Source organism: Chinchilla lanigera, unplaced genomic scaffold (genome assembly GCF_000276665.1).
Source record: "Chinchilla lanigera isolate Chin_1 unplaced genomic scaffold, ChiLan1.0 scaffold00017, whole genome shotgun sequence".
Taxonomy (NCBI): Eukaryota; Metazoa; Chordata; class Mammalia; order Rodentia; family Chinchillidae; genus Chinchilla; species Chinchilla lanigera.
Window position 1 is genome coordinate 6,920,551 of NW_004955418.1, and position 14,691 is coordinate 6,935,241.

At 38.4% G+C, this 14,691-nt stretch overlaps 1 protein-coding gene across 1 annotated transcript in view; it reads left to right on the forward strand.

Moving 5' to 3' along the window:
* The window catches only part of Efna5 (ephrin-A5), a gene marked incomplete in the record, with an annotated part of 269,292 nt that overhangs the window by 1,281 nt on the left and 253,320 nt on the right, over positions 1 to 14,691 (forward strand). Inside the window, 1 exon segment of the mRNA XM_005382179.2 lies at positions 1 to 493. Within this exon segment, the coding sequence (XP_005382236.1) occupies positions 369 to 493 (125 nt within the window).

Here is a 14,691-nt window from a genome sequence, read left to right on the forward strand (position 1 = left end):
CTCTCCCGGGGTGACCGGCCTGCAGCCGCCGCCCGAGACCCAGCTTGGCACCCCTTCCCCCGCCCTCGCCGCTGCCACCACACACGCGCGCTCCTCTCCATCTTGTGATTCCTTTTTCTCCCGAGCCTTCCGGTGGGGGTACGAGTTGTCTGCACCCCCCTCCCCGTTCCGCCGCCTCCTTTTCTTCTCCTTCTCCTGCCCCTCCCCAGCTCGGTGTGCGCCTCTTGGCTTTCTCGCCCCCCTTCATTTTATTTATTCATATTTATTCGGCGCCCGCTCTCTCTCTCTGTTCCCTTCCCTCCCTCCCTCCGGATCCCTGCTCTCTCCCCGGAGCGGCGCGTCGGGGGCTCCGCCGCTGGCCAGGCGTGATGTTGCACGTGGAGATGTTGACGCTGGTGTTTCTGGTGCTCTGGATGTGTGTGCTCAGCCAGGATCCGGGCTCCAAGGCCGTGGCCGACCGCTACGCTGTCTACTGGAACAGCAGCAACCCCAGGTAAGGCGGCGGGGGGCGGAGAGCCAGGGCTCCCCCGGGCCTCCGGGCCCTGGGGCGGGAGCGGCAGCCGCGGGGACCGTGCGCACCGGCCGCCGAGAGCGCGCGCCCTCCGAGCCAGTTCCCCGGACGCTGCGGGCGAGGAGCTCGGCGGGAAGCGCGCTCTTCGCGCCCCTCTTTGTTAAGCTACCGCGGGAAGGCCGGGTGCTCCGGGGAGCCCCCTGGGCTGCGCAGACCCGCTGCCCCTGCAGGGTGCGGGGAGGCTCGGAAAAGGGCGGGAGCCTGGGAGTTGGGACGTCTCCGCCGCCCGGCGCGGCACACGGACCGACAACTCCATCCGGCGCCCGGCTTGGGCGCGGGGAGCCCGGTGTGCGCCGCCGGCGGCTCGGACCTGGGGCGTGAGCGCGCAGGGACTGCGGAGTGAACCCGCCAAACAACCCTAAAGTTTTTGTTTGTTTTTCTTTTTAAAAATTTTCCTTCTCTTTACCCAGTGCGCACAGAGGGAGCGCGGGCTAGGGGAAGTGAAGGGGGCTGGGAAGCGGAAGCCTTAGGTTTTTATTTTTCTCTTTAACTGCCAGAAAATCGTTCGGCCCCGGAGTCAGTCTGGGCCCGGCGCGCCTGGCAATGGAGAGGATTCTCCCACCGCCCGACCCTCCTCCTCCAGCGGGCTCGGGGCGTAGAAAGTTTGATCTAATACCGGCTACGTCATGGGCGCGGAGGTAGCTGCTGGAGTTGGCCGAGCCGGGAGGCGGGAGCCCTTCGCCCGCGGCCTGGCGTTGCGCAGCCGGAGGGACGCGCCGCGGTTACCCGGACCCGCGTTGCAGGCGTCCGCGAAGCCCGCGGGAGGCCAGAGGTGGGCGCCTGGGGCTGCCCGAGCGCACGTGCTGGACCCCGGCCAGCCGCAGACGTGCGGAGCTCTCGGACCCTGGAAGCGCCGCGGCGGGGCGGGGGCGGGGAGGTCATCCGGCGCGCCTGGAGCATCCCTCCCGGGCCAGGGCAGTCCTAAACTGGACTTTCCCCTCGGCCTGTGGGCAGCATCCAGCCCCACTGGGCCCACATCACTCTGTTTCCGTGGGACACAGGCCACCTTCCAACGCTGAACTGGTCTTGGTGCCCACCTAAAAGGGAAGTCGCATCGATTGTATCTGAAAGTACAGGGTTTTCCCTGGGCTGGAGTGAAAATAGGGAGCAAAGAAGCGGGAGGCCGAGGCATGAGCTTGCGGTTGCTGCGCGCCCGGTGAGCCTGGGGAGAGGGGCCTGGCGGGCGCCTCCAGCTCTTCCACCGCTGGCCCCTGCCATCGGCCTGCAGGCTTCCTTCACTATGCTTGCGTGAGGAGAATCCCCAGTTTGAGTAGTGTCAGCTCAGATGAAGATGGACGGATTTCCCCAAGAGCGGTCCACGGGCTGCTGAGCTGAGCGGGAGTCCCCCGCCCTGCTAATCCAGGGTCGTCAGTCATACCCAGGTAGCCCAAATCCTAAAGGCATCGCCTAGTAGAAGTGGAGACATCGCTGAAAGTTTAAGTCTCGGGCAGTGGGTGGTGGGATGGGAGGCTATTTCTTCCTTGACATGCCACTTACCACTATTAGGAAAAGAGAAAGAGAAGCCATCCTGCCAGAGGAGATGTCTTTTATTAAAGCTGACAAGACAAATCGAGCAAGCTTTCCAGTTGTGATGGTGTTAAAAGCAATTCTCATTATGTTGGTTGGTTTTATTCCCTTTTGGGCTTTATTAGACAGCATAAATGAAACAGGAATATATAGTTGTAAACTGTAGCACTTTATTAAATAAGGCAACAGTGAGTTAGTTGAATTTGGGACGTTTTGTTCTTGATTGTCACTCCAAAGTTCACAGCGTGAGCTTCTCCTGGTGGTACTCATTTATTTGGATACGTGGGTGTCTGAGTCTTGCCCAGGTTAACACAGAAAGAACCAGCAACCCGCCTACCCTAACCCCTCTTCTTAACCTGTCAAGCTAGTTTGAGTTAGTTTGGAGATGTTTTATCTCAGGTTATCTCTGTTTTATGCTTTTGGTACTGTTTGCTTTGAGATTAGCACATTGATTTCTGTCACAGGTCATGTTTTTTAGTAGATCTTCCCTGCCTGAAGAAAACTATTCTGCTCAGATGCCATGGTGGCTTTGAACCTGCCCAGAGTTAATCCGTAGAATTTAAAAGTACTAGGAGTATTCTTAAGTGAGTGTGCTAGTTTAATGGTTGTGGAAATACTTTTCTATTTGATCATTATCATTTTGATGAAAAGAGGGACTGAGGTACCCTGTCATACTCAAGAAATTTAGCTCTTAACATTTAACATTCTCAGACGTTTCTGGAGGCATTTATCTTAGTATATCACTACAATAAAATTTACTTTTAAGAATAACATTTAAAAAGTGGACTGTGGTAGCCAGTTTTAACTCAGAAATGTTGAATAAGAAGATACCTTTTGAAAAGTCAACCTAGATGTAATTTTACAAAGTCCAAATAAAAAGTAATTTTAGAAAAAAACCCAACAGTTTGTCACAAAAGGTAGTGAGGAAATATTTCATAAATTTGTATAGGTTTATTAAATTTTATAGGGCCAGGTATATATAAATTCAGCATTGCATTTCCTTTTCATATATAATTTTGTAAAATAAGTTAGCTGAAACTTCTAGTTTTATATAGAAAGCATTAAGAGTTTGCTAACCTAGTCATATAATCAAAAGACTTTAATCTTTTGAACAAAGTAGACAACATTGGAACTTAGACACACTTAAACATTTTTAGAAGAAAATTCAGTGGATACATAAGTTGATAAAAATGGATATTATAAATGAAGTAAATACATTTTAGCTTAAGGAAAGGTATAATATAAATAAATTCAGTTAGGTAAAATTAGAATTAAATACACTTTGATCACAGGGATTAAGTATATTATTGTGTAACCTGTTACAAATAACTTGTGTAGCTGTTGGAAATTTATCTGCTACTTTTCCTTGACACTATAAGCATCTGTAAATCTAAGCACACAAGAAAAATGTTAAACTTATTTTCTGTTACAGTACTTCTACCGTTAAAATCTATGTGCTTGCTAGTAACTTCTGGAAGGTAGCTACTCAGTTTTCAAATGCGGGTAACTTTCTGGTTGCCAGTTTTTATGGGGCCATGGACCAAACTGATTTTATGTGTTGAATTGGCATCAGTGTGTGAAATAGCAACAGAGATCAGTCCGAATAGAAATACTCTATGATAATGTTTGCCTCCACGCACCTTTCACATGTCTAAAATTTGAAAACTTGCATGCGTTTCACCTAAAAGTGTGACTGCTGAATAATCCTTTGAATGCTATTTTGCATTCTAAATTGGAATGTTACTAAATAACTTTGAATAATCAAAGTCCAAATCAAAGAGGATCTAATTTCTTTTCCTTTCGTTCCTTTAAGATTGTAGGAAGCTTTTCAATAGCTTTAAAAGAAGACTTTTGGTAATATAACTTTACTTCTTACTTTTCCCCTTAGTACCTATAAAGATAAACATTACTTAATGTAAGGAATATAACTTTTAACATGAAGCATGCTATAGTTTTGTGCCTACGATAAGAATATTCTTTTGAATGTTGTGTGTAGATTGGAAAATTCTTGGATTCTTTTGACTGCCAAAATGATGCTAGGCTAAGGAAACAGTTCTCCAAGTTGGCATTATAGATGCAATAGTAAAATAATACAGTAGCAAATATAATGAACACACTTTGGGTTATACTAATTCACCTCACTCGGTGCCTGGTTTCTTTCAAGGTTCGAGAATCTTCAATTTAAAAGGTTATTCTCTTAACATGAAAAATATCTCTGGTAATTCATCACGGATTTGCTACACTTTAACCTAATCACATGTTTTCTTTGGATTTTTTCAATTCTTTAGGAACTTGTAAATTAAACATTTCATATTAGAGCAGTGGGTATTTGACACCATTTAGTTTTGTTAACATATAATCTTGGAGTTTTGAAAGTAATGTGATTTCTAGGTCAGTACTTCCAAATCCTCTGACAGTGCAGGTCATATGTATGTGGCTACAGAGAAGTAGTAACATTTTCCCCCTAATCATATTCCCTTGGGTATTTTTCTTCTTTCAAAATTCACTTGCCTCATTTTAAAATATCATTATTTTGATGTATGAATAACAGAATACTGGCATTGTGCCTTTTCCACTGACAAAATAAATGAAATCATCATGGTGTAGACCCATGAATTTGTTGTAAGAAACGATGAAAGGTTTATCTTGGTTTTGAATACATTTTATTGGTAAAACTGTAAAGGATTTCCCTTATTTTTAAAATTTAAATGTTTCATGTCTTGTTTTTACATTAGAAACATAAATTTTCTTCAAGTAAAAACAGTACTTAGAATCTTAACTTTTATTAATTCTGAGCCTCAAAGTAACTATGATTTTATTAGATTAGGTTAATCTTGTCATTTTGATACTTCTGTCTGAATTTTAATAAGCACCATGATAAGAATAAGGCAGTACAATTGAGACACATCTCATGTTTTTATGCTTATGTATTTATTGGGGGCCTGAAGTTAATTCCTTCCCCTGTTTAAATTTGGACATTTGTAAAAGAGAAGTGTGCTTCTTGGTTTTTGGCTCCCTTTCCATAAAATTTTGAAAAGCAAAGTCACCTACTGAGATATTATATTCCAGCCACTGTATGCATTGTTTTATGTAATTATAATAAACTACCAGATGTAGCCATCTCCCTTTTGGTGACTGGAACCTCAGTGCTGTTTGAGGCACATTTGGTTGTACTGGCTCATTTGGCGTTTCCAGTGTCAACAAACCAGTTGTGATTAAAAGTATCAGGATCTACAGTAGTTCATTACTGCCTGTGCGATTTTAGTGGTATTAACTAGACCACTGGCTCACGGAACTAATATCTTATTGTCATGTGTGTTGAGGCTGATAAACAGTAGCTTTCGAGACTTCTGTCTTTGCAAACTGAGGATCAGGGTTGGAGGAAGCACTTAGTAATTTGGGGCCAAATTAACCTTGTGAATTTCCTGCCATTTAATCTTGCAAAATGTCCTCTGAACAGGTACCTCATTACATTCTGTCCACTGGCCTGGTTTCTTGTTGGATAGGGACAGATAAAGATGGACACTTCCTTTTCTCCCCTGTTGCTATGAACCAGGCAAGCTACCAGCTTCATGCTGGGCCAAGAAAATGAGTGAATACAATTAGTACTTCAAGAGTCTTGGCCTTTGCTAGCTTGAGAGACAAAGATACCAAAAGAATTTACCTTTGAAAGAGAAAACATTAAAATATAAAATATACAATATATTTAAGAACACAATTTTACATGTGTGGTAGCATTTGGTCTGTTAGGGTTTTTTTTTCCAATATAAACCATTCATTTAATAATTTTTCAAAAGATTCCACTCAGTGTCTTCTTTTAGTGATTGATTTGAGTGACCTCCGTAACGTAAAGTTTTAAAAAGCTATGATATCGTATTTTAAGTAATGGCCCACTCTGTGTTGGCTGATTCCATATTACTGATTTGCTTTCTAAAGGGGTATAAAAATGGTTAAAATAGCAGGCTCACTAGAATGTTCATGTTGAGAAGGAAGTCTGTATTCTCTGAGTAGAGGAGGAAAGTGGTCCTTCCCTCTTACTCAGGACAACTCCTTCAAATCAGTCTTCTGCACTGACAAAAAAAAAAAATTGCCCTGTGATCATTCATGATAGATGATACCTTCCTATTCAGGGAGAAACATCTCAAAGAGGAATATAAGAGATATTAATACTCACTTTTAAAAGTCTGTTTTACAATTGTGGTCTTAGCCAAATATTAATAAGTTACTGTCTCTCTTAAGAGTCTGATTTATATTAGTAGATTTATATGTTAGTCTGCTTTTCAGCCTATGTCCTGAGCTGTTTTGTAGAAGTTTCTTGTGATTAATGTGAACTTCTAGCATTTCTGAATAGGATATTACTCAATACTGTACTAGATCTGTTTTGTCTTAAATTTGTCTGCATGTATGGCTTTGACATTTAGTCAGTCACAAGCAGTACAACACAACGACACTGGACCACTTAGTTTAAAATTAAAAAGTTAGATGCAAATTTTCTGTACTATTACGCATAATTCTTTTAGTAAAAAAAGTTTCTTATATGATAATATTCTTAATGGTCTGCACTCCTAACTTCGGTCTTGATGGATTGTTGTAAAACTGCTGGGATCTTTTGTGTGGAAGCAAACTCTTGATTTTGAGATTTCTGAATGTAGTTTTCAAACAGTGAGCCCTGTATTTCAATAAAAACATTTAAAAAATATTGAAATCTCCAATTTAAGTTTGCTAGTTCCTGAGAGGCAGCGGGGCACCTTCGTGATGGTTAGCTTAGCTCTCATTCAGGTAGAATTCTATCATTTTCAATAAGGAAAAATAAACCTTTGTCGTCTTTAGAAACATCTTTCATACAATTGACAGTTGACAGGTTGAAGAAAATGTTACTGTCAGGTTTTATTTTCCAGTCAAGTGAGGAATAAAAATAGGTTTGAATGATTTTTAAAAATCTATTTAAAAGCTATTTCAAAATGGAGGAAAATGTTTTTAATTTTTATGTGTAAGTCGTAGAATTAATCTGCCATTTGCTTCTAGGCAGGTCAGAAAAGTGTAGTTCAAGGGGAGCTTGTCTAACAGTTCATTTCCTATGGGTTTTACTTTAGAAATAGTGTATAAAGTCAGATATATTAATTGATTTTCATCAGATGTTACTGGATGCTTTTGTGATTGGATGCTTAAAAGATATATCAATTATTATTTGAATTGTTGTTTATCAAATGACCTGATCTTCTTGACTTGATGATCATGAATTTGATATGAAATAAAAGTGAGAATATACCCATATGTATTGGATTCTCATGTTATTAGCAAGCAATGATTAGACCTTTGAAAGAATTGCTTTGTTATTAATGCTTTTAAATAACTACACATTGTGATCCACGGCTTCTGTGTAGAAGTATAGGAAAACATGGAGATTATAAAAAAATGTGAGCAAATCCATATATCCTTGCATAGAAAAGCTAGGATTTGGCTTTCGGTTAAATCAGTATGTTTCTTTTTTCCCCCTTCTAGAAGCAGCCATCTTGTTTTAACACCGATTTTATTTCTTTCGTGAAAATGGTCCGGAAATGAATTGGACAATAGAAAAGGGTTAAACCACCTTATAATCATTTCAGCACGACTCTACTTTTAAATCTCTGTCTTATTTGCAAAGTCACTAAAATGCTACCTTCTTGTATTTTAGTTGACAGGAAAGGTTGTTTTAACATAATGGCAATATATTAAAACTCAAGCACATGATATTTTAGCGTTGAAGGTTGGGCTGTACCATGTTTCCATAGGTCTTTTTCCTCAAAGCTTCTAATTCATTGTTAACTTTAAAGTAATGTAATAATAGTCCCTACTGCCCACCCATCCCCAGGTTTTCTTTTTCTGACTTACTTGGTTTTTGTTGTTGCTGGTGGTTTTTTCCCCTTTCAAATTGCTTAGCAGTACCGGGAATCCAGTAAGAAGTAGTGATGAAAATGTAGGTACCTTCCAAGATAAAGCTTTTGGGCTATTTTAAGAAGCATTATTCAAAGTCAGAGCCTTTTAATTCTTGAAATATAGCCTCTTACTTTCTCATCAACAGTCGTTTCTTGTAGGTTCTTATAGAATTATTTTAAAAGCAAATTTATATTTGTTACCAGAAATTACGAGACTATATCAACGGAGTCTGCTATATTTTCCATCATGTTTTGTATTTCTGGATACATTTAGAAGGACATGTGGTCTAGTACACTTTAACAAGAATGTATACTACACTTCTTGTTACCGCATCCGTTTGATCATGTCTGGGAGCATCAGTCCCATGTTCTGCAATAAAAGCAGGTCTTCCTTTAGACTGATTGCAAAAGTCACCTACTCAGTCTAATTTAAACCGGGCACTGATGAATACTGTATATGTCACATTACTTCACGTCATTAGTAGTAGGATCTGGGGTGGTTGTAGATGTAATATTAAAGTAATAAATAAAATACACATTTTAAGAACAAATTCATTATCTTAAAGTCCAGGTAGGAGTGGATAGGTTTTTGCATTGAAAAACTTTCCTCTGGTATCCATCATGCATTTTTCTTTGAGTGGCTGGTGGAGGAAAAGACTAAAATAATTGAATGTTCAAAGTGACCTTTTAGTTCTAAACTAACAATACTTTTGTTTTCTTATAGTGTTTCCAAGCTGTCAGAGTTTCCATTTTGAACTTTATTAATGACATATTGTATATGTAAAAAACTATAATTAACCATTACCTCTTGCCCCTTACTAGGAAAATACATACGATGAAAGCATTTTTGTATTAAAAATGCACTGCTGTGGACTGAATAAAATCAAGTTACGGCTTTGCTTGGAAAATTCTGATGCAAATTGCTATCTAGATTTTGATGACACGATATGATACTAGGTGTCAGTGGAATATACAGTTTTATTATACTTACTGCACTTAATGTATAAAAGAGTTAAACTGTTAAGTTTTTTCTAATAGTATTTAATTTAAAGGCAACAAATGAAAATGGGAAGAAAGGTAAAATAACTCTAAATATGGGGAAATTATCTTGGTGTTTAACAATTAGGTTAAACAAAGTGAGAGCAAATGAGCCCAGTTCCCCTTCTATTGTTTCAGGGCAAGAAAATACAGACAGATGTCGGAATGTGGAAGCGGTGACCTCTGACTTGCACAGCATGGCCACTGCCCGGCACACAAGTGTCCTGAGCCACCATCGTAGCAGGGAACTTTTTTAAAGTGACTGACACTTCGAGATGGAGATCCTGAAACTGATTCTGTAGCTATTTGCAGTTCTCCAAAGTCTCAGTCTTTCTAGCTTCGATTTGAAGTTCCTCACCGTACCTTTTATGAAAAATGTTTCTTTGTCCAAGGCAGAGTTTTAGTGACTTCCGGATGAATTCTCTATCTGTACCATCTGTATAAATCTTTGCCTCCCAATAATTTTATTCAGTGGGTTGTAATAATGGAGGAGGCCAAGGGAAGCTCAGATGTACTGCTCTGCTACAGCGAAGTATTTGCTTGCTTTATTTAGCTAATACTTTTTTTTTTAAAGAGATGAAAGCATAGGTTTTGTTAAAGGCCTTTTCTTTCAGTGTCTCCTCTGCAATCTTGCCAATAACCTCTGAGTTCAGACAGACCATTAATGTTTTAGATACTGTGGCATTTAGTGTTTTCTTCATATATTTGTTTACTGTTACGGCTTCAATAAACTTTTATGCCTATTTCTGTAGTTTTCTGGCAGGGGCTCCATTTATTAAAATTTAGTGACCCAGCACTAAGCGGGGTACAGTTCAAATAGTGGTGCTTCTGACAGGGTTTTGTGTCAAACTAGAGAAAATAATAGGGAAATGAAAGCTGCCAAAATGTGTCTCCCAATTACTAATTAATCAGGCGAGAAAGGCCTCAGTGACAGATCTCCTGTCCGCTATGGCAGCAGCTTGGGGATGCTTTATTTTAAATACTGTATAAAGCAAATTAAAGTAAGCCTCAGGAAATGTAGCACCCAGACATTTGATATTACAAGTGGTAATTTTTTTTAGGCCTCAGGAAAGACAGCACCCAGATATTTGATAGTATGGTGCTAATTTGTTTTAGGTCTGTTAAAAGCAAGGCCAAAACCCAATGTTAAAACTGAATCTCTGTCTCCTTCACTGAGAGTATCAAAAGAGAATGCTATTCTAAAGAGTATTTTCCTTATTAATAAGCAGTACCTTTATTTTTATTAATATTTCAGTGCAGACAGGAGACGTTTGGATTTAGTATTGCTATAGCATTGTATATATACTTTACTGTCAACAGAGACTTGGGAGAAAATTTAAAAATTAAATTTTTTCTCTTGTTTGCCTGTCATAAATATTTTGACGAGACTGTAGTAGAGGTAAAAAACTTGCCTCCCCTACACACACACACATATAATATAGATGAGAGAGGGGAAGAGAGGAACAGAGAGAGATTCTAATCTTTTCTGGCAATGTTCCCTCTGTGGTTGCTGGGCTCATAATTAAATGCCTGTTATTTGTGTGTTTTTTTCCTTAGTATTTACAACATAAAAAGAAAAAAAGTCTTTATGGAACTATAACTGTCAGGGGAACAATAAAAACTAATTACACACTGCACTGTCCCATCGCCAGCTATACTCTTGGGAGACAACAACATGACTCTGTGTGTGTGTGTATGCAGTGTATGCATGTGTGCATGTGTCTATATGTATGTGGGGTATTCCACATGAATGTGTACACATTGGGTCAGATACACCTACTTGATGTACCAGTGCTGTTAATTTTCTGATTATTTATAACAACCTGTTTGAAAACTGTCATTTCTTAGCTCTTGATTTTTGTGTTGACATCTGGTTATGTGAAAATGAATCATTTTATTCTTTTACTGTGTAGAGTTTTCTATCACTGCGTTTTTCATTGCTTAGGTTATTTCACTGTCTCGTAGATGGATCTGAGAAATAATAAAACTAACAAGGCAGTATTTCTCAGACTTATTGCAGCTTTGGTGTATGATTTGTTAAGAAAAGATTTTGAAGCTATTGAGTAGCATGGGGTTTAAAATTAATTTTAAATTTCAATCATTCATACCACCCCAGTTCTTTGATATCACATAGAATCAGGACCTGGCCGTATATAACATTTTACATTTACTCTTTTTGTTGGTTGGCTTAATTTTCTTTTTTTTTTTTTGGTTTTTCTCCGGTACCGGGAACCGAACTCATGACCTTGCGCTTGCCAGGCAGGCGCTTTTGCCGCTGAGCTAAATCCCCAGCCCCTTAATTTTCTTTAATATGTCTAAAATCAAAGCCACATGGGTAAATTTAGGAAATACACGTTGAACTTACCCAATATTGTCACATTAAACTAGTAGTATGTCATATATTCATACACTTACTACCTAAGTTATAAGTGATAAAATATTGGTTGAGTAGTAGTATATGGAAAATACTAGGAAGTGTACAGAGATTTCAAAGATGAATAAGATAATATCTGTGCCAGTAAGGAGTTTAAGTTTTACGCGAATATAAGAATTTTATAGATGTAATCACAGTATGAAGTAGAAAGTAGTATAAAAAATCTTTACATGTCAATTTATTCAGCAAATATTTACCAAGACTCCACTGTGATATTACTCAGATGTTGTTCACTGTGCTAGGAATACTGCAGTAAACAGAGTAAAACACATCCCTGCTATCAGGAACCATTTACGTAGTGATTTATAGATCTTTGTTCCTTTCCCCAAAGGTAGGTCGGGACCTCCTGGAATGTTGTTGAAATGCAGATGTTAATTCAGTAGATCTGGGTTAGAGACCTGCTCCCAGGTGCTATTGAGCCTGTGGACCATGAATCACAGTGGACAGCAATGTTCTAGATAAAATTCTGTGGGGAGAGAGATTGCTTCTGGCTTCTCATCAAGGACTCTTCCTTGTATTGGCCCTGAACTTTCTGTAGAGTTCTACAGTTTCTAAAATGCCTCAATATTTACATGAGTGAAACTTACTTGCAAATTAAAAAGCCTACAGGCCAATAATCTTCCCCACTATCTTCCTAATCTCAGACAAATACAGTAAAATAGATTTTTACATTGAGATTTAGGTTTCATTATAAATACACCACTACCAAAGTTCAAGTCCAGGGATTTTGTTATAATTCTTGCTCTCTATAGACAAATTGTACTGGAGTGACTATATTGTCCTGGTCCAAACATTTCAAAGACAGTCCTATCATGAATGTTGAAGGATATATATGTGCGACACTCCCCAGATGTATTTTGTGTGCCGATGCCAGAATTACACCTCAGAAACAGCTTTTTAACACTTCCCAATTTAAATCCATATGGTTAAATGAACCCAAAATGTTTATTTTACATTCAGCATAGAGGATGACTAACAGTTTTTCTGCTTCCACTGGCTGGGTTTCGGGTGTGGTTTTCAGGATCCCGTACTTCCAATGGAGTTGCAAAAGACCTGGGGAAAAATGCCGTCGTGCTCTAACATTCTGTGATTCTATTTAAAAGTCTTTGTTCCTGAAGCGTCTGTATATATGCTTCCACTTTTTTCCCACAGCATATATATCATTTTCTTTAGCGGTTCGAATATGTGATAATTTTATTAACAGAGAAGGAAGGAAGCTGGTTGAATTCAGATTACTTTGCCTGTTTTTCTTTGTTTTTACTGCCCTTCATTCCATGCAGGAATAGAATATTACTAATTAAGTGAACTTGAAAGTCTTTGTAAGCATCAATAAGTAGACAGTGTTTTACTATGGAATGATTTGGAAAAGAAAAATGAAACTGTTTCCACTGTAAATCAATTGTATTTTTATGGAAACAAAACAAGGAAGAAGTTTAAATATCCTTTTATAACAAGGTGCCAATGATTTTCATAGTTCATTTATACAGAAAGAAGCAAATATTTTCTTCGTTAAATTCTTGATATAATGAATTTAATTGAAATACTATGTAGCATTAAGGAAGAACAATGGATATTATTAAGAATAGTAATTCAAGACATGGTTTTTGTTTGTGGGTTTATATTTATGCTGGTCATGGTATAAATAAATGTTTTTGGAGAGTAACCTTGAACAGATACCTCCTTAGGATTTCTATGATTCATACAGAATGAGAAATTAAAAAATCTTCTATGACTGTGGGTGAACTTAAGTAGCCTTTAAAAGAGAAATAATATGCTATGTATATTTAGAAGACTGTTAAATTTAGAAATAGAGTATCTTTATTTGTTAAAATGGGATAATTTGCGTATCACTTAGGCATGGTTTTTTTCAAATTTTAGTTGATTTACTTGAGATTTGTGGTCATTGGCATGTTTAGAGTAGAAGGTACTCAAAAGTTCTAATTAGTGTTTTGCCCTTCCATTTTTTTTTTTTAAAGGAAAATAAGTATCTTAACTGTTTTCTTAAATTAGATCAGGTTATTGATAGTGATTTGTTATCAGATTCACAGGTTGTAATTCAATTTTTAGGCACACTGATATTTGTACATGTACAGGTCATTTTGACTGCATAAAGTATGTTAAATCCATGTATGTTTTCTGTTTTGAGACTTTTTAAAGGACAAATGTTTAGAATAGAACTTCAAGTGTCTTTTGACTTGAATATGCAAGGATGCAGAATGAGATGTTAAAAGTATATCAGATTAGATTTGTCAATTGTCTTTCAATTTTTTGGATTATATTTTTGATAGTTATATTTTATTTTATTTTTTTTTGGTTTTTCTCCAGTACTGGGAACCGAACTCATGACCTTGCGCTTGCCAGGCAGGCGCTTTGCCACTGAGCTAAATCCCCAGCCCCCAATAGTTATATTTTAGTTTGAGTGGAATGAGTATACCAGTTATAGTGGTGAACCTGAGCCTCAGTTCCTCCATTCTGATAAATAAATGGGAATAATAAACATAATGTCTCATGAAAATTTAAAGAAAAAGACCTTAAAACTGTTATAAAACTGTTATAAAAAGAATAGTCAGTCATACCTCAGTAAGACTGGAAAAAAGAACAGAGATTGGGGAGAGGAATTATTTCATGCAGGTGGATCTCACTTTATAATTCAATATATTCTTGTAAGTTGCATAAAAACAAGTTCTTACAGATAAAAACTTATTTTAAAAACATCATGGAAACACTGATTTTTTAAAAGATAGACAGATTGTATTGTTTTGTAGCATATGTTGTCTCTGAAAGACCGGATTTGGGCATGTACATTGGATTTTCTTTTAAAGAAATTCACATTTCAGTTTTTATTTTTTACAAGAGTAGCAACATATGAGGAGCAATACTTTAGGGACGAGTCTGCTAGACCTTTTCCCAGAAGTAAGTTTTGAATTTCCTTTGTAAAATTGGTTAGGTTTTTTTTTTTTTTTTAATGTTCTCTTTTCCCCCTCTCAATTTGTCTTATCTTTACCCTTTTCTCTACTTTGGGCTTCTTAGGTACAATGAAATATCTCCACCTGAAAGGAGAAATTAATGAATACCGACACCTTGTTGGAAAAATGCTTGTATTTCCAATGAGGAACTTGTTGAAACAAATCAATTCCTGTTCTTTACAGGCAGCCAGACTGTTCCCGGGATCCTTGGATTTTTATGTAACTTACTGCCAGAGGGAT